The sequence below is a fragment of the Vanessa atalanta genome, chromosome 25 (genome assembly GCF_905147765.1).
Source record: "Vanessa atalanta chromosome 25, ilVanAtal1.2, whole genome shotgun sequence".
NCBI lineage: Eukaryota > Metazoa > Arthropoda > Insecta > Lepidoptera > Nymphalidae > Vanessa > Vanessa atalanta.
This window is the reverse complement of record NC_061895.1, coordinates 7431170-7451930: the sequence shown is the minus strand read 5'-3', so window position 1 is coordinate 7451930 and position 20761 is coordinate 7431170. Positions and strand designations below refer to the sequence as shown.

Below are 20761 nucleotides of genomic sequence, written 5' to 3'. Positions count from 1 at the left end.
CATTTAAATTACATTCTGTAAAGGGCCATATTGTTCTATATTAAATGCACAATATATTTCACTTAATTGGATAAGGATTAATTATGTATTGCTTAAAATATCTGAAAATAAGCTATTATTTCTCATAAAAAAAAGGATACAAAATGGTTGTTGTGGGCCATCGCTAAGAGATAGACATATACTATCATGAACTTTTTTGAAGACCTTTTTAAGGTCTACAATACTGTAGTACTTTATTTTGATCTATCTGAGTGATGATGAAGTATAACATGTATTTACTGAATTATATAATAATTATTGGAGCTATTTTTCATTATGACCGATATATTATCATTAAGGGTAGGCTACTACTAGTAGTTAGATATTATGTACTCTGTGTACGTAGTGATTGTATACTCTTTTGTAGGGTAGGACCACAATTGTCATTATTCTTGGGACGTAAATTCAGAATTCTGTTTATTCTTCACAGTAATCAGATGAAAACTTCTTAGTAGTGCCTACAATCCAAGTCGGAGATTGTGTTATATTTTAATTTAATATTGGAAAGTGAATATTTAAAAGTGGCTCGCAAAAACTCTAAATATATTTTAAATTATTTTTAATAGGAATAATGTCACCATTAGTCTACCAAAGAAACCAGTCTCAAAATAACTTACTTTCGAATATAAAAAAAAGTACAGTATTTAATATAATTTTATATCAGAATGTCACTAGTTAAGTAATTTTATTAAGTTTTCAAATGATGTTTACAAATATAAATAATAAATGAGAAACAGATTAAAATTAGCGAGTCAAGTCAAATACGTCAATCTGTCAACAAAACAAAGGGTTTTTGAAACTGACATCAGACATGACAACTCAAATTCTACCTATAAAATGTTTGAATTCTGATATTTGTTGACAATTACGTTAAATAAAAGTTAATTAATGTTTTTAAGTAATATATAGCTAAATGTACATGTTAAGCAAGCAAATTATTTAATATTTTAAACCAAACAATTAAATTATAAGGACTTATTGATCTTAATAATATTGTAAGTTACCAATTTTCATTTATCTTCCAAAGCTCTTTGTTTACTTATTTATTAGAGTTTTTTATACATATATGAACTTGTTTTAGTAATCGCACTCATAATAATAGTTGCGTAGGTTTTTTTTAAATCCTAATTTAGGAATTAGGCTATGATGAGGTCATACTTGTGTTTTGTTCTACATTTCTATATATCTTATGTATATAGCACTCTAGTTGCTATGTAATGATGCTGTTAGTTGTTTTACCATAATTGGATTGTATTGTTTTTTCTAAGAATAACTTCTTGATAGTGATTAAATAAAAATTGCTTGCTCCAGCAGTCATAGATGTTTATTATGTTAAAATACTTAAAGTATATCTGTTAACAAAATTTATGAGTATGGAAGATATACATCTCAGTAAGTAAATTGATTTTCTGAATATAAATTTAATATTATATTAAGAAGTGTGTTTTTGCATTTATTTTTAATTAATAAAAATAAATGATATATGCATGCAAATTACAATATAATGTTGGTTTATAGATGTATCTTGTAGTATAACTACATTTTACATTATTAAAACTATTTTATTAAGATAAGATATATACTCTTTTTCAACCATAATAGGAAATAGCCAATTAAACAACATTTGACAGCAAATTGAAATGAAATCATTGGTCGAGAGCTTGATTAATCTATGATGTCCAATATGGATTTGGTTATTGGAATTTTGGAACTAAAATTAAAGTGGAAATAAGTAGTTTAGTGTAATAATGTTGTGTTATAAATAAAGTTATATTTATCATAAACTCTTAGTAATGCACTAGTATATATTTGTATTATGACTTAACTTGTAAAGAACATAGGATTAATTTTAACTATTCTATCTCCTATATGTATATTTACAATCACTAGTAGAATTGGGCTGTTCATTGACTGCTAAATAATATTATCTATAAACATAATATGTTACAATGTATGCAGCTATGTAAATAAAAAAACAAAAGCAAAGGCACATTTAAAATATTTTGTATGAGTCATGTGATAAGCTTCATATGCATCATACCATTGGAAAACTGATAATGACCACATAATTGTAATTAAATATTGCGTATAAGTTATCTTCAATAATAAGCTATAAAATTGCCTAATGGATTTGCCAGAAGTATTACACTATGTTATTAGGTATTATTTGTATATTTGAGGTGCAAGCTTTGTTATATTTGGTTTTAATAAAATATGGTTTTAATTCAAAACATTATCAGCTGCAATCATCGTAACATACTAAGTCTTATACCTAATCATAGGCCTACACTCTACACAAGAAGTGTTATCTAAACTTGTCCAGTAGCTCCGACTGATCCTCGTACAAATACATTATTTATTTTAGTTAATATTTTAGCCAGATATAGCTTTTAGCTTCATCTCATTTATAGATGGAATTGTCTCTAAAGTATGTTAAAACTGTACTGTTTTTTTATGTAGACCATCATTCTATATGCCATTAATATAAATTACCAGTAGATTATGTGTCAGTGTATCTATGTATATATAATGTCTCGTCAATCCAATGAACATAATAGGAATTACTGTGAAAAACAAAGTATGTGTTAATTTGTCAAGGTCTTTGGTTAAACGTAATAATTTATAAATCTTAAATATATCCTAACATATCCTAACATCCATATGTATATATATATATATATATAATATTACTACCATTTAAGAAAATTAATTATCGTTAAGGATATATATTGTATTCATAGTTCATTCATTTTATAGTTTATCATTTTAAATAATAAACATTACAATGGAAATTTAAGTTTGAATACATATTTATTTTCAAATCATATAGTATTTGTTTGTATTCCAGGGACGAAACCTCTGGCGATGGCGGATACATTAGACCCACTCTCACCAAGTTTGAATGATTCACCAAATTCATCGGGATTGATGCATAAGTTGAGACTGAGATTCACGAGAACAACACCTCCTCGATCTCCACCTGGAGATGGTAATTAGTTCTACTATGTTCAATGATTACCTCTGAATGAATCCTAGTTGCGCTGGTTAATCAAAATATAAACACAGGTGCACTTCCTGTTTCCTAACTTTCATACTAGTGGGCAGAACATGGGCACGAGTCGTGGTTTAGGTGCTTTATAAAGCACATTAATGTAAAAATGCCAAATCCCTAATTTTTATTTTTATAGTTTATTTGCGTGGACGCGCAAATGGTAAGTGGTCACCATATTGCACTCGGGATAAAAATCATGAGAATACCTGCAGATGACAGATGAAGAATTTAATTTCGAAACCTATTCTCAAAAGTAGAGAAAGCCCAGCTAGTAGGATAAGCTTACTTTTTTATGTTTTTGGTAAAAAATATTTGTTGAATATTTCTACTAATACTGTAAATGGTGTAGGTAGTCGGATAAACGCTCCGGAATATCTTCGAAAATATCCATTTAAATTACATGCTATAATGGGCCGTATTGATCTATATTAAATGCAAAATGTATTTAATTTCAATGGGATAAGGATTAATACTGTATTGCTTAAAATCACTTCGTAAATAAACCATTATTTATCGTAAAAAATGGTTATTGCGGGTTGTCTCTAAGAGTTAGATATATATTATCTAGACCTTTTTAAGGTGAAAATTATCGGTGTTTCTCCACTACATTATGTATGTTTTATACATATAAACCTTCCTTTTGAATCACTATAGATAGACCGATTGAAGGGGAGGGTAAAAAACCCGCATCAAAATCCGTTGCGTCATAATAGTTATTTATAGTTTTATAGTTTTGAAGATCTAAGCATATGCAGGGAAAGACAGACAGCAAGAAGCGAATTTGTTTTATACGATGAAGTGAAGTTGACCTTAATTCGCGTTTCGCACCTGGTCAAATGGAACCTTATTTCAAATCCGTTACTTTTGTAATCGATGAAAACTCCACTGTGTCACAGTGCTTAAGTGTTTCAAGGTTGTTTAAAAAACATTATTCTCAGGTCAGTTTGAATTACACGATATCAGTTTAAAAACAATAGTCGGTTCGAAAACACGCGCGGGAATGGTGGAGAAGATTAGTAGTGGTGATACTTTTTTTAAATCAATTTTTTTTATGCATCGTGTGTGACTTTTCGAAATTAAAATTTTGCTAGTGTTTGTGTTCCGCCTAATGCAAAGAAAGCAGTTTTTTTTATTGAATGCTATGGTCATACAAGATTGAGTCTTAGATTTATTGCATTTTTTAAACAATTAATCTTTTTTATTCACTTCGAATTATTAATTAAACATATTTACCGTTATATAAAGCAATAGTTATTGTCTGTGGTTTTCGATTATGTTCGTCATAACTGACTTAAGTATATCTTTTAAATTAATTATTATGAATATGAATTGTTCTGACTATAAGATTTTTTCTTATACATAAGTAAATATTTACTAACCCAGTAGTGTCGTGTGGAATAAATTCTACCCCTTAAGAGGAGGCGTTTCATCAGACATTAATTTACTTGAAAATATAGGAGCGTAGTTTACCTAATAAATGTCAATGATCTATTTATAATATTAATTATTTTTTTCAGGATATGTTGAATTTGGCGAGTTCCGGTCGGAGCGACCCGGTGTTAAGAAGGTGGGGACCTTCGCCGGTGTCTTCTGCCCCGTGGTGCTATCAATGTTCAGTGCTCTTGTTTTTATACGAATGGGTAAGTTAACTTTACTAATATTATAAATACCATAGTAAATCTGTCTGTCTGTTTGTTACGCTTTTACTGTTAAGCCACTGATCTGAATTTGATGATTTTTGATCACGCAGGAGCAGCAGCGCGCGAAAACTAGTATTTACATATATCGTGTAATTGTTTAAAATGTTATTTGAAGTAAATAAATAATATACTCTGTTTTATTTTGCGTTTGCTGCCTCTAGAAAGTGTTGGTTGCCTGGAAGAGATCGCTATGTAGCGATAATGTCGCCAAGATTGTACGCGTCTTTTATTAAGGCTGGATCTATGTTGCATTTATTTATTTTCTCTGTGTGGTCAATAGAGTATAAAGTAAAGTAAAAGCAATAAATTGTGATTTGTCTATTTAAGTAAGATTTTAATAATAATACGAAACTTTATCTCAATAAAAATAGTAAATAAATGGAAATAGATTGAAGATTGCGATTAGTAAAAATTAATAACATTAACATATAATATGCAATAAAAAAATATTTGTAGAAATAATAAGATTTAGAATATAAGCATTAAAAACGGTTTATTAAAAAGTGACATAACATGTTGACAGACACCAGGAAAAGTTAAGAGATGACATAAAAGTATTTAAGCCATTAGGTGTTGTTTAACTTCTTCCAACCATATTGTTGTAAAATAATATTATATAGGTGTATTAAATATGTAATTATTAATAAAAAATGTTTTTCCAGGTTACCTAGTCGGAAATGCAGGACTTCTAGTGACCTTAGGACAATTTGGACTCGCATATTTAATAGTAGGGTTCACTGTTATGTCAATATGTGCGATTTCTACTAATGGAGCTGTTGAAGGAGGGGGAGTCTACTGTATCCTTTTTTAAAATTATAATTTTAAAATATGATTGAAATTCGAATATTAAAGAATTTAAACGATAATGATTAAACATTCTGGTTTTTATAATTTTACAGATAAATAATTTTTGTGGGTATTGTAAATTTTGAAGATTTGGCTGTGTGGTACAATACCTTTGCCTTTAAAAAGAAAATATATTATTTACAAAAAAAAAAACAATCATATACTTACAGTAATGGTCCTGTCTTTTCAATAGTTTTTTTATGAAACCGAGAAATATCTCACTATTTAAAAAAAACTGTTATTTTTAAGATAAGGATTTTTTTTTGTAATTAGATCTTTTGTCAATGTATAACCTCAACGCAAATTCAGTCATGATTAGTAGGACATTAGGTCCAGAATTCGGCGGAGCGATCGGGACATTGTTCTTCCTAGCTAATGTCGTCTCGAGTGCTCTCTGCATTTCCGCTTGTACTGAAGCTCTTGTAGAGAATTTTGGACCCAATGGTAAGTAAATGTCCTGTAAATGTCGGACCGCTGGGTTAGCCCAGCCAGGCCTCATCTCCCATCGAAGAGAAGGTTTTGATATACATTTGGCGGAATTTCATTGAAATTAGACGCATGCAGATTGCCTCACGATATTAACCTTCATCGCCGAGGACGAGATGAATTATAAACACAAATTTAACACATGGGAACTCCTTGGCTCCTGCCCTGGTTCGAACCGCCATCATCTGTCAACGAACGCCGGCAGGGTACCTGGTGGGCGCCGGCGGCGGGCTGCCCAACGGCTACTGGTACCGCTTCCTGTACCGCTCGGCGCTCAACGCGGCGGGGCTGGGCGTGTCGCTGGCGGGCGCTTCGCTGTTCGCGCGCACCAGCCTCGCCATCTGGGTGTCCACCGTCGTCTGCCTCTTCAGCGCGCTGCTCAGCTTCTTCGTCACGGCGCCCGGACAGGTGCCTCCTCCCGATCCGTCTAGGCCGTTCGAGTACATTAGCAGATAAATAGAAAATTACAGTTAAATTGAACACAATAGACACAGGAACAATGTTATAATTTCTACGGTCTTCAGGAAAAGGGGCGAGTTCCACTGACCACCTTCACGACTACTCTGGTGGGGTAGGGCAGCGTTGTCATCTAACAATATAGATATTGTGTATGAAAGCTCAGTGGTATGATTCCAGAGCATAAGGTCACGGCTCACGCGTTCTTTCCCTTTCCCCGCTCAGGTAGAGAAGCCCGACACGAACACGATCGTGAACGCGACGAACTTCACGTACAGCGGGCTGAGCGCGGCCACGCTGCGCGGCAACCTGTACGAGCAGTACGCGCGCGACTACAGCACGGCCACCGGCGAGCCGGCCGACTTCGCGTCCGTGTTCGGCGTGCTGTTCACGGGCGTCACGGGCGTCATGGCCGGCGCCAACATGAGCGGTCAGTGCTGCGGTCTTTGCGTTTGCACATAAATGTTCGATGAGAGAGTTAGATAGTATCTAATTGTTCTCGGCACTTTTATTTCATATTTAATTTTTGCAGTATCCATGGTGAGGGTGACCAGATTTATGGTATTTTTTATCCTAAAACAAATTAATTAAAAATATGGCACATATCTCATGGTTCATTAAATTTATTTCAACACTGTACCACGACGATTCAAAAGTGCTCTTAGGAGCCTACTCGAATAAAGAATATTTTGACATTGATCTTCGCACATTCATGTTATAATTAGTTTTTTAGGTTTATTACATTTTTTTGGGTCTATGGTGACCAAATTTATATTTTTTTTATCTAAAAACAAATTAAATATAAAGATATCAAGCTCGTACATATATTACAATGCTCAATTGCCAAGCACAATGGAACATTCAGAGCAAAACGATCATGGTGACATAATTCGTAATTAGATTTCAATATAATAAAATATGTAATTTATTCTAGGCGAGCTGAAGAGTCCATCTCGAAGTATTCCACTCGGGACACTTGCGGCGCTTCTGTTTACAGCACTGTCGTATGCAGCACTGACTGTGCTGACAGCGGCGACTTGCTCAAGGGAACTGCTGCAAAACAACTACGTGTACTTGCTACCCATTAATGTGTGGCCACCTTTCATTGCCGTTGGTAAGTTTAGTTTACTTTGATGTATTATTTCGGTGTCTGCAGACCCCCCTATTTTTAATTCTGAAGATGACAAATGTTCACGGGGATGTCACATTCATTTTTTTAATAAAATTCCACAGATAATTTAACATTGAAGACATTTGTTACATTTGTTACAAAAAAAATCATGTATAAATAAAGCATTTTATTCAACACAAGACTATATAGATGATAAAAGAGCGTTCAAATGTTGGAAATGAGTAATTATTAAGTTTCTTGCCGGTTCTTCAAGGTAGAATCTACATTCCGAATCGGTGGTAGCGTTACTTTTAATGAGGATTCAAAAGTGCCTGTAAGAGCCTATTTGAATAAAGTATATTTTTTATAGAATTTTGACTTGACTGTAACGCACCTGACGCCATTTTGGCTATGGTTGCTTATGTCTAAGAATAAATCTGGCATTGAACTGAACAACTATAGATAATTTGGTCAGAGATTACGGTATTATCATTTTATGGCTTTGAGTTATTTGAGCAGCTTCTGTTTTTATGTCTATTAGAAAATAATTCATAGTACATATTATATACGGCATTGAGGTTGAAACGCTAATTTTTTTCTTACTTTCGTTTTTCATGGCTTAAAAAAAAAATGTCAAACGAAAGACTAAATTCAGTTGATATTTTATCTTTTTTTGTTTTTTTTTTGAATTAAAGCAAAAATGAAAATGTATACCATAAAATTCTTTTATGGTATATATTTTCATATAGGATATCATAGGATTTCCCTATTTATAAGGAAATAAAAATACCTATGTTTTGTTCTCAGGAATGTTAACAGCTACATTTTCCGCTGGTCTGTCGAATTTGATTGGTGCGTCAAGAGTTCTAGAAGCCTTAGCCAAAGACAATATATTCGGTAAGTGAAAAACTATTTTATTTTTTTAAACGAAAGATTTAGGCAGAATGGCAAATGGGCCTTGTGGTGAGTGGTTTCCATCGCAATAAATATTTGCCCCGTAGGAGATATTAACCATCCTTTTAAACACCAATGTGCCACCGACCTTGGGAACTAAGATGTTATGTCCCTTGTGACTGTGTGTCCTTTGTCTCTTCCGCTGGTTAACTCACTCTTCATACCGGAACACAATTATACTGAGTATAGCTGCTTGGTAGTACAATATATGTAATGAGTGAGTGGTACCGACCCCGACAGGCGTGAACAAAGCCCTACCACCAGTAAACATTTGGCTGTCTAAATAATTAATGATATTTTTTGATTAAAATATATGTCATCTTCTATAAGTCTAAGTAAAGTTAATTGTTTTTAAATACCTTTTAGTGATAACGCACTCTTGTGTGGCAGTAGACTAAAGATAAATAGATTACTTTCACTTTGAATTGACACGACATCATTGGCTTATAAAATAATCTATGGTATTCACTGGAACGTGAAAAAAACGTTTTGAATGTCAGCGAAGTTGTTGTCGGAACTTTGAAAGTAAATTAAAAGGGATATAAGTAGTTAAATGGAAGGCTTCACTGATCAATAATTGTTTGTAGTGAACATCGTAGCAGAGGTATGTAAATAATAATAAATAAATATTGGACAACATCACATACATTACTGTGATTCCAATGTAAGTAGCCAAAGCACTTGCGTTATGGAAATCAGAAGTAACGACGGTACCACAAACACCCAGACCCAAGACAACATGGAAAACTAATGAACTTTTTCTACATCGACTCGGCCGGGAATCGAACCCGGGACCTCGGAGTGGCGTACCTACGAGAACCGGTGTACACACTACTCGACCACGGAGGTCGTCAAATGTTTTATATTTTTTGTGTAACGAAATGTGTTTTTTTTTTGACATAATTATGTTCTTTTTAGGTTTCTTGCTCCGTCCAATGGTGTCTCGATCCGGCAACCCAGTGGTTGCGGTGATCGCTTCATGGCTCTTGGTACAGATCGGCATCATGGCGGACTCCTTGAATACGATTGCTCAGGTATAGGAATCATCGTAAAATTACAGTTCCTATCAGTGTTTATGCTGGACTTCCTCTCCCTATTATATAAGAGCTGATCAATAACCCGTACCAGTGCGTTAGTCCGTTTTCACTAAACAACACATTTTTTTAAAATGAATCTTGCAAGTGTGCTTGTGATTTTTTCTTTGCAGCAATTAAAAGTTCGTTGAAATAAAACTAGTTTTTAACGGATTTAATCGCGTATATTAATTATTTTAACATCCCGACGTTTCGAGCAATGTTATTCCAATGTGTAATAATCGCGAAAATCTAAGACAACATTAAAAGTTCGTTCTTTTTTGCTGCTGGAATATAATTTCTAGTAATATGTGGAGGTCTTTTTGCACCTTTGGTATTTGCCTCTTTTGATGGTAATTGACTTTATCTCATAGACATTATTCCGAGAAATTTAAGTAACATGATAAACGTGTCCGAATGTTATCAAAAACAAAATAAAAATGTTCCAGGTGAACTCGGTGCTCTTTATGACGAGTTACTGCGCGATCAATCTCGCCTGTCTCGGTCTCGATCTCGCGTCGGCTCCAAATTTTAGGTAATCATTATTGTTCTTAAAGATTCTTAGATTGATTTTTTTTGTTATTCTGTTAATTTAGATTTTATATAAGATTTAAATTGACGATGATGACAAGTGATGACCATAATCTCTCTTAAGTTAGATTATTATTTATAAATTAATATATAAAAAAGAATTGACTAATGTAATTGTTTTAGAGTTTTAGAGATTTAATAGATCGAGATATGTTAGCAGTTGGTCCATACAGCCTCATTGTTTAATAGCGTTTTGTTTGAGTTTTAGTAATCAGGGTTTTTTTTATGAAATATATAGGCGTATGGGCAAATGGGCCGGACGCCTTTATTTTTTTATAAAAGTGGTCACCACCGGCCATAGATATCGGCGCCGTAAGGAAATTTAATCTACCCTTTCCGCCTCGCTTTTATCGGCAATCGTAATGCGTGCGGCGTCGCGGCGCAGGCCGTCGTTCCGGCAGTTCTCGTGGGCGTCGTCGCTGGCGGGGCTGCTGGGCTGCGCGGCGCTCATCTTCTCGCTGCGGCCCGCCTACGCGTGCGCCGTGGCGCTGGCGTGCTGCTCGCTCGTGCTGGCGCTGCACCTGCTGTCGCCCGCCGCCGCCGACCCCAAGTGGGGCAGCCTCAGCCAGGCGCTCATCTTCCACCAGGTGAGCGCCCGCCCCACGCGGCGACGTTGAAAACGTTGAAGATCGAAACTCAACTCTGTCTTGACTGATCGCTTCAACATTAGTAAAAAAAAAACATTTTACATTCGGGAGACTTTTTAATTTTTCAATGTTTCAAATCGCCTAGTCGGTGGCTTGCTTATAAGAGGTGCCTCCTATGGCCTTATTTGCAAACCTCGATTCGGGATACAGTCTTTCTGCTATGTTATCTTATTCATACGATATCAAAATACTTATTTTTATTCACTTGCAGGTCCGAAAATATCTATTGCTCTTGGACCCTCGTCGGGAACACGTGAAGTTCTGGAGACCTCAGATGCTGTTACTCATCGGTTCTCCGAGGCAAACCGCGCCACTCATTGACTTCGTTAATGATCAGAAAAAGGCGAGAAATTATTACTTATGATTTTTTTTTGAGTCTGCTAATATATATTGGCCCTGCGAGGAATACAATTCCTTATATTAATGCGATCTAACCTTAGATCTAAGATTCTATGTATCTTGTATCAGTACTCTTGAGTTTCTTACGCCGGTTCTTCTCAGGTCAGGGTGTTTCCTTTTCCGAACCGGTGGTAGTGTTTAATTTGACTATCAATAAGTATGTGTAATGCTTCTCTATTGAATGAAGGAGTTAGAGTTTGAGTAGTTATACTAACACACCTAATTAGAGTTTAGAAAACGAATATGCGTCTGAGGGTAGATCGATTTTTAACCATTATCACATCAGTCATCATTTAATATAGTGATAAATACATTAAATAGGATGTTCTAAAATTGCGTTATATGCGTTTGATTTCAGGGTGGTCTCTTTGTGATCGGGCACGTAAGAGTTGGCCAACTGGATGGCAGCGGGGACCCTCTGGCCGACGAACAGAAATACTGGCTGAAACTGATTGACCATCTGAAGGTAAGGGGATAGTAATTAATAATAATACGTACAGTTTACGGTTTGTGACGTATTTAAACTGAATTCAAATACCAATGTCTAAATGTTTGTCTCAAAAAACAATAATTTTAATTAAAATTCCTTGTTAGGTGCATACATGCAAAGAATCATGCACGCACGCACACATGCTAACATACACACGTTAACACACGCGCACGCACGTATCGCTATAAAACATTAACTGTCGTCGTTGTGTGTAATAGTTTACTTGGCATTAATGGCACGGTCGGCGGGCCGCAGGTGAAGGCGTTCGTGGAGCTGTGCCTGTCGGAGGACATCCGCAGCGGGGCGGCGCACCTCACGCGCCTGTCGGGGCTGGGCGCCATGAAGCCCGACACCGTGCTGCTGGGCTTCCGGGACTCCGCGCACCCCAACGACTTCTTCCGGGAGTATGTTCTGCTTTGTTACTTCCGTTATTGTACCGAGAGTAATTTAAGTTAAACAAAGTAACTGAATTTGAGTTATTTTCATGATAAAGAATTCCAATATTCAATAACGCCTTCATTTTATTCAAGAAATTTATTATTCCTCCTCAAACATAATATTTACTTGAAACAAACAATATTAATTATATTGTATTTTTTTTAACGTAAGTATATATTTTTCATCGGCTTATGTTGTCTTTTAAATAACATTAAAAAAAAATAACACCAATTTTCATGCAGCCCAGCATCCCCATACAAAACTCAGGACTTTGATCTCGACAATGGACAAGTGATGTTCCCCACTCGGACTGCGTTTTCACCCAGAATGTCCGCCTCAGAGTACGTCAGGATAGTCTCGGACGTGCTGTGTGTGAAGAAGAATGTGTGTCTGTGTAGACATTTCCACAATTTGAACATGGCTGCCGTTGAAAGGTAAGCTATATTTATTATGACAAAATGTATAATTTAAGTTATTATAAAATGTATGGAATTTTTTTTTACTAAATTATATAAAAATCTGATACTGGAAACATTTCTATTTTGAAAGTTAGTTAGCTTACTTCCTAAAGAGGAACTTATATTGACATAGGGCAATTATATTAATTTTTTTTTTTTATCATTGATAGAATTTTCTTTTTACTTAATCAGAATGCTAATTGGTCCGGTACCCAACCAATGACTATATCAATCAAAACTCTTTAAGTCAAACTCATTAAAAAAATGTCAGCTTAATAAGTTTGATCTTGAACACTTTCAGAAATAGGTTGATATGGTCCAATCATTACATATATTTGGAAATGCAAATAAACTGAGAAAGACAAATTTTGGATATAATTTGGGGGAAGCCTAGAAAAGCTTAACTTTAAACTGTGCAAATTTCGGCTATCTTGAAAAAAGGGTTATATTTCCTATTTTTCGTAATAACTCTGTTCTAGCTCGGATAAGTAAATTTTTGTGGAATACTTTTTTGGTGCTTTTTTTCGATCTACAATTATGGTCGTTTGCATTTACCACGTATCGTACACCGCTATTAATATATCGACGGAAAATGCCAACAATTTGGGGAGTGAAATCTCGTTAACGATTGAGCCGCTCAATGGTATTCACCCCCACACAATATCCAAAATTGTGTCTCTGGGTTGATTCGCATTTCTCACCCGGTCCTCCCGACGTGGCGAGCGGACGAAATAATGAAGCGTACGTAACGTTGACGTCGCAGACGGGCCGGCTCGCTGAAGTACATCGACGTGTGGCTGGTGGAGGCGCTGCGGCCGTCGCGCGAGGAGCCGTTCACGGTGCGCGCGCTGTTCGCGCTGCAGCTCGCGGCCGTCGTGCGCTCGGCGCGCGGCTGGCAGCACCTCGCGCTGCGCGTGCACGTCGTCACGGCGCACGGTATGTACCCCCCACGGTATGTACCCCCTCACGGTGCGCGCTGTTCGCGCTGCAGCTCGCGGCCGTCGTGCGCTCGGCGCGCGGCTGGCAGCACCTCGCGCTGCGCGTGCACGTCGTCACGGCGCACGGTATGTACCCCCCACGGTATGTACCCCCTCACGGTGCGCGCTGTTCGCGCTGCAGCTCGCGGCCGTCGTGCGCTCGGCGCGCGGCTGGCAGCACCTCGCGCTGCGCGTGCACGTCGTCACGGCGCACGGTATGTACCCCCCACGGTATGTACCCCCTCACGGTGCGCGCTGTTCGCGCTGCAGCTCGCGGCCGTCGTGCGCTCGGCGCGCGGCTGGCAGCACCTCGCGCTGCGCGTGCACGTCGTCACGGCGCACGGTATGTACCCCCCACGGTATGTACCCCCTCACGGTGCGCGCTGTTCGCGCTGCAGCTCGCGGCCGTCGTGCGCTCGGCGCGCGGCTGGCAGCACCTCGCGCTGCGCGTGCACGTCGTCACGGCGCACGGTATGTACCCCCCACGGTATGTACCCCCTCACGGTGCGCGCTGTTCGCGCTGCAGCTCGCGGCCGTCGTGCGCTCGGCGCGCGGCTGGCAGCACCTCGCGCTGCGCGTGCACGTCGTCACGGCGCACGGTATGTACCCCCCACGGTATGTACCCCCTCACGGTGCGCGCTGTTCGCGCTGCAGCTCGCGGCCGTCGTGCGCTCGGCGCGCGGCTGGCAGCACCTCGCGCTGCGCGTGCACGTCGTCACGGCGCACGGTATGTACCCCCCACGGTATGTACCCCCTCACGGTGCGCGCTGTTCGCGCTGCAGCTCGCGGCCGTCGTGCGCTCGGCGCGCGGCTGGCAGCACCTCGCGCTGCGCGTGCACGTCGTCACGGCGCACGGTATGTACCCCCCACGGTATGTACCCCCTCACGGTGCGCGCTGTTCGCGCTGCAGCTCGCGGCCGTCGTGCGCTCGGCGCGCGGCTGGCAGCACCTCGCGCTGCGCGTGCACGTCGTCACGGCGCACGGTATGTACCCCCCACGGTATGTACCCCCTCACGGTGCGCGCTGTTCGCGCTGCAGCTCGCGGCCGTCGTGCGCTCGGCGCGCGGCTGGCAGCACCTCGCGCTGCGCGTGCACGTCGTCACGGCGCACGGTATGTACCCCCCACGGTATGTACCCCCTCACGGTGCGCGCTGTTCGCGCTGCAGCTCGCGGCCGTCGTGCGCTCGGCGCGCGGCTGGCAGCACCTCGCGCTGCGCGTGCACGTCGTCACGGCGCACGGTATGTACCCCCCACGGTATGTACCCCCTCACGGTGCGCGCTGTTCGCGCTGCAGCTCGCGGCCGTCGTGCGCTCGGCGCGCGGCTGGCAGCACCTCGCGCTGCGCGTGCACGTCGTCACGGCGCACGGTATGTACCCCCCACGGTATGTACCCCCTCACGGTGCGCGCTGTTCGCGCTGCAGCTCGCGGCCGTCGTGCGCTCGGCGCGCGGCTGGCAGCACCTCGCGCTGCGCGTGCACGTCGTCACGGCGCACGGTATGTACCCCCCACGGTATGTACCCCCTCACGGTGCGCGCTGTTCGCGCTGCAGCTCGCGGCCGTCGTGCGCTCGGCGCGCGGCTGGCAGCACCTCGCGCTGCGCGTGCACGTCGTCACGGCGCACGGTATGTACCCCCCACGGTATGTACCCCCTCACGGTGCGCGCTGTTCGCGCTGCAGCTCGCGGCCGTCGTGCGCTCGGCGCGCGGCTGGCAGCACCTCGCGCTGCGCGTGCACGTCGTCACGGCGCACGGTATGTACCCCCCACGGTATGTACCCCCTCACGGTGCGCGCTGTTCGCGCTGCAGCTCGCGGCCGTCGTGCGCTCGGCGCGCGGCTGGCAGCACCTCGCGCTGCGCGTGCACGTCGTCACGGCGCACGGTATGGCCCTCACCATAAACCAGCGGTACCCTCTCCGTCTTTTCGGCGGGCGCCGCTGCCCTGATTGTCGGCCCGTCTATGCGGGCCTCCAATTCCTGGGGGGGATTCCCGGAGTACTGAGAACCCTCCTAGTCCCTGCGGGCGGCCTAAACATCGAGGTGGGGAGAGAAGGTGCACATAGCGTTGTTTCCTCCTCCCCGGTTTTCTACTCCCGCTCCCGTTCCGCTGCCTCCTTCTGCGACATGAAGTTTTCGCAGAAGGAGCGCATTTCCGATCGACTCGTCTCGCTACCGAGCATAGATGATGACGCTCGGCAGAGAAGCGAGGTCTAAAGAAGTGTTAATATGTGTGTTTTATACATATTTTTATTATATTTCAGAAAACAATCCCTCGTTTGGGTCCGAATCGATGACCGAGCCCGGTCTGCCGGAGATGTCTCCCGGGCGGCCGGTGCAGGAGCGCCTCGACGAGTTACTCAAGCTGCTGAGGATCAGCGCTTACACTCACACTGTAAGTTTTACAATTTAAATTTGTTTATACCATCCCTTTATAAATATCGATGTACTCAATATTGTTGTATCGTAATATATATTTTTATTACAACATATTCATCAAAAAATCGATCCAAACTTATAACATACATTCTTTAAAAACATACTACGACACAGATGAGTCTCGTCTTGCAACAATTAATAACAAATGTAAACGATCAACACTTTTTTATTTATCATGTACGGTATTAAAAAAAGCATAACTAACGTTAGATTCATATTCAAATAAACGAACAAAGGTAATTAAACAATTTAAATGACCGGTTTTATTCTATATATTCGGTCTATTCATCATAATGATTGTATTACTATTATGCACAAGATATTTTTAGCTTCAAATCAGTAAAATATAATATCATAATTTTCAGGTAACCGATTGGCCAAAATTAGATGACGACGTCCACCGTTATTTGGACCCGAACTCGAATGAAAACAGCGTGTATCAACGCGTACCGATGACCTATTTGCAAAGGTCCGTTTAAATTAAAATTCATTTAATCTATAAAGCAAACAGACAAATGGTGGGCAAGTTGATACTTCCCATACAAACGACCTTATCCTAATTTTTGTAACTCCGATCCCGGAATACGAAGTATGAATGTTTGAAGGTCAATAAAATAAATAATTTAATACATTCCTTATTTTAATGAATAATCGTATAAACTTTGTAAAAACGATTTGTTAAAGTTAAGACCAGTCATTGCATTCACTAATCACTTACTATCATAACCCGATGGGAAGGTAACCCGACACACACACACACACACGCGAGAACAGTTCCGTCGCAGGAGCAATGGCTTTACGTCCTTTCGGAGGTAAGGGAGTGCTAAAATTTCACATTCAAAACTTCTGACTTTTTGTGTTAGTTATAGCATTTTATTAGCCCAACACCTGCCTGTTTATTAAATAGTTAGTAATAATTAAAAAAATATGTCTGTTACAGAGTGAATAGAATAATCAAGAGTCGCTGCGAGGAAGGCACGGCGGTGACGTTCGTGCAGCTGCCACAGCCTCCCAAACTCTCTCCCACTCCGACCGAAGCTGATGAGGTTATCTGCGAACAGTATATGAAGGTACCTTATAAAAATATACGATACTCTCTCCGTTAGAATTATATTGTCACAAAATTGTTTCTCATGAATCAATAAGTCAGTAATATTTTGATAATAACTCAAAAAAAAAAAAATGTCTTATTCATCCCAATCACAAAATCAATTTGTGTATTTTTTCGGTTTTAATTATGAACAATTGTTTCTTTTTATTTAAATTTTATTTGATTAATTTGACCGTATTGTGCAGAAAATTTCTGCGCATCGCAGTACTTGACTTATAAATCTTTATTCATAATTAACTTAATTACTTATATGCACTTTAGTTTTACTTTAACTTCCAATAAAAACTTCACTGACATTTAAAACGCCATTTTCATTAAACCATAATAAATATAATAGATTATTTAAGATCTTGACCAATGATCAATTGACGAAGAACCTCGATTCAAGGTCAAAGTTGTTTAATTAGCTTTACAATTGTGGGTGAAAGAGACAACAGATATGTTGCTATAACTTTTGCTAATGCGATGGCATTCCTTAAAAAATCTTTAAACGTTCCAATTCCGAGCACCCACCAACTCTTCTTTATAAGAGCTTATGAGGGTCAAGCTGCTTTGGGTTATACACGTCTGACAAATTTTCATTTGACACATACATACATGTTTCTTCGCGGTGCTTTCTTCACCGTAGAGTATCCACAAACCTGTACTGACGTACGTGAAATAAGTTCTAAATCTTGTTTTAGGAAGAAAGAAGGCATTTAATCAGCCGTGGGACATTGAAAATCTGTTAATATTATTTAAAACATATTGTGTGAAATGTTTCAGGTACTGGATGAATTTACAAAGGATCTGTCGCCGACTATACTCGTCCGTGGATTGAAGTCAGTCACGTCGACGTCACTATAAGCATCCAAGATACCGTCCTCAAAAATACAGTTCTAGACATGTCTAGCTCTGATTTGTAGTACTGGGATAATCAAAAATAATACCTAACATGACATAATCTTGAACTTATCATCCAATAATTTACACAAAGACATTATAAAACATAAGTTATTTAATAATGAAGTCTATCTTGATTAAAATTTATAATAATAAACAAATAATTAAAAGACAGAAATGTCATTGGACAGGATTAACCTTAATTAATGCTGGATGAAAAGTTTGAGAACCACTGTTAGGATTTAAGAAGTATGAAATACACCGTTAAGATTTTTAAACGAGACTCTTCTAGAATTCGGTTACTGTATTAAAAAAATATGCGTCACGAGGCGATAGCTGGTGTAACATCGGAGTGGTGGTTATTGAACTAATTTCTTATTAAAGAAAACCGATGAATGAAATTAGAGTAATATAAACATCAATATAAAGTTTAGTTATTAATATAATTTGAATTGTATGGTAGAGAGCGGGGGGGGGGGAGAGGGGCGGCAGTGCTTCATGCCGTTTGCTGTCACGGCATATGAATCAATCTGAACCCCAACGCGTACCAACAGATGTTTCACATTCTTTTTGTTACGATTCGTTTTTGTTACGGATGGTAGATACGTCTAATTGACGATTACATTTCATACATTTAGCCTATTATCCGTTATTCGTAGCCATCTTATCCCCAAGTAGCAAGCTTCTGTAAAACGTCTCGTAGATGTTTGTTAAATATAGTAACCGGAATAAAAGGCCTACTAAGGCCTCGAGTCTGAATTAGATCAATTATATTTTTATATTAATAATATACTGTAGATTAAAAATAGGCGTAGCTATTTCATTTATTTTATATTGTATCTGTGGTGAGTTTTTTTTTTAAGTAAAAAATTTAGCTACTTTTTTCCATTTTGATATTTTACTCAACTTTGACTGTGATTTAAGTCTCTAAAGAAAATGGTGCGGTTTTATTTCATGACTCAAATTTATGTTTAGTGTAAAGTATTATTATTGACATATTATTTTAGTTTAGATGATTTCGCCTGAAAGGCAGTAGTTTGTAAGTCATACGTTTTATAAGATATTTTGACAATTTAATTAAAATGTAGTTTTTCGACTTTTTTAAATAAATAATTCTTGCATAAAGCTTGATATACCATTGCTGGTCGGGTTATTAAACTATGCAGAAATCTATTTGACATTAATGTTTCCTAATGATATTTTGTAGACCACTATAAAAGTAAAACCTATGAACTTCGGTTACAATCCGCGTCTTTTCGCCACTTCGCCATCACGGCTCGTTAATAGTAAAAAGTGACATGTCTTATCAAATTATATTCGGCTTTGTTTTTAACATATATTCAAAGCAATCTCATTATTTTAGCAAAGTGACTAAAACATTTAAATTTTAATAGTTAAATTACTTGTTTAAATTATTATTGTATATTATTAAAAGCAATCTTATGTAATAACACTTATGACACAAACACCAATACAAATGATTACATACGAATAAAGTAAGCGTTTTGATATGCAATATTTCACAAGAACTTGTGCGTTTTTATATTACAAAGCGAGATTTGTCTATAAATTTTAAGTAATTATTAAGGCTTTAGGCTATGAGTGTCGGTCAGAACGAAGGCTTATTTATGAACGGTGGGATTTTAATAAGCTCGTGCGTAAGTTCAGAGAAAAATTAATATCGTGAAATTCGTCCATTAAATTAAAATATTTAGTACTAGTACTGTCGACTTAGTACAGGTTTCACATATTTAGTACAGGTTTAACAGTTCGCAAATTAATATCGAAAGTGAAAACAATGTTTTTACATAAAAACCATATGATTGGAAAGATATGAAACATGAACTGAATTTAGAAAATCTTTTGAACGCATTTTAACAAGAAATGATGTATCGTGATTACCAACGGTTTTTGCTGCTAAGTAAATTGTTTTTAAAAGAACAGCGTCATTTATGTCTCACTTGGAAACTTTATGTGTAGTCTAAGTTGACCTCGAAATATTACTCTCATTGCGCCAAAATGTCCTAAACGAAAATGTTAAAGGATTTTATTTTTAAACCCCTGTATAATGTAGATTTTAATTAAACATGTCAATTTCTTATGTTTTTTTTTTTTATAAATCTATTTGTATCCTAATTAAGTTTAATCTATTTATGTTAATTCGCCAATATTTTTTTTAATATGTTAATGTCGCAGTCCAATAAATACTTCGTTTAATACTAGTTAATAAAACTAATATATATTTTTATATTGTATTTCTAATTGGAAGACATGATTTCTTGTTATAATTATTATCTATTATAGATAACATTTAATTCAATTGCAATTTTAATATATTAGTTTTATGTAATAATTTTTCAATTCTATAATATATGACCAAATATTTTTGCAATTTTGGATCTTCAAGTGTTACCGATTACAGATTCTACCAAGACGAACCGACAGGTAATTCAACAGGCTATAAGTTATTTTTATATACAACATTGATATATGTTATTTTTACAAAACAATTTGTTTAAAAAAAAAACACGTTTGATAAGGTTTTTTTTTTCTTTTATTGTACGCATTATTAAACACTTAAACACACACACAATTATTTTAAATATAATTTGCTTATT

The 20761-nt window shown here is 38.2% G+C and overlaps 1 protein-coding gene across 2 annotated transcripts; it reads left to right on the top strand.

Annotated features, from left to right (window-relative positions):
• Window positions 1–875: 875 nt before the first annotated feature.
• On the top strand, window positions 876–20076 carry LOC125073713 (solute carrier family 12 member 9). Of its 2 annotated transcripts, none has more exons than XM_047684698.1 (21): window positions 876–1034; window positions 2888–3028; window positions 4609–4731; window positions 5454–5588; window positions 5947–6081; window positions 6329–6531; window positions 6805–7009; window positions 7514–7693; window positions 8498–8587; window positions 9563–9678; window positions 10167–10252; window positions 10694–10895; window positions 11167–11298; window positions 11713–11820; window positions 12100–12248; window positions 12525–12716; window positions 13504–13676; window positions 15976–16106; window positions 16516–16619; window positions 17091–17220; window positions 18027–20076. In XM_047684698.1, the coding sequence occupies exons 2-21, from the start codon at window positions 2905–2907 to the stop codon at window positions 18105–18107; spliced, it is 2799 nt and encodes a 932-aa protein (XP_047540654.1). In that variant the 5' UTR covers window positions 876–1034; window positions 2888–2904; the 3' UTR covers window positions 18108–20076. The 2 variants fall into 2 exon arrangements, with proteins under 2 accessions (XP_047540654.1, XP_047540653.1); XM_047684697.1 differs by lacking the exon at window positions 876–1034 and adding an exon at window positions 1343–1431.
• The last annotated feature ends 685 nt before the right edge of the window (window positions 20077–20761 follow it).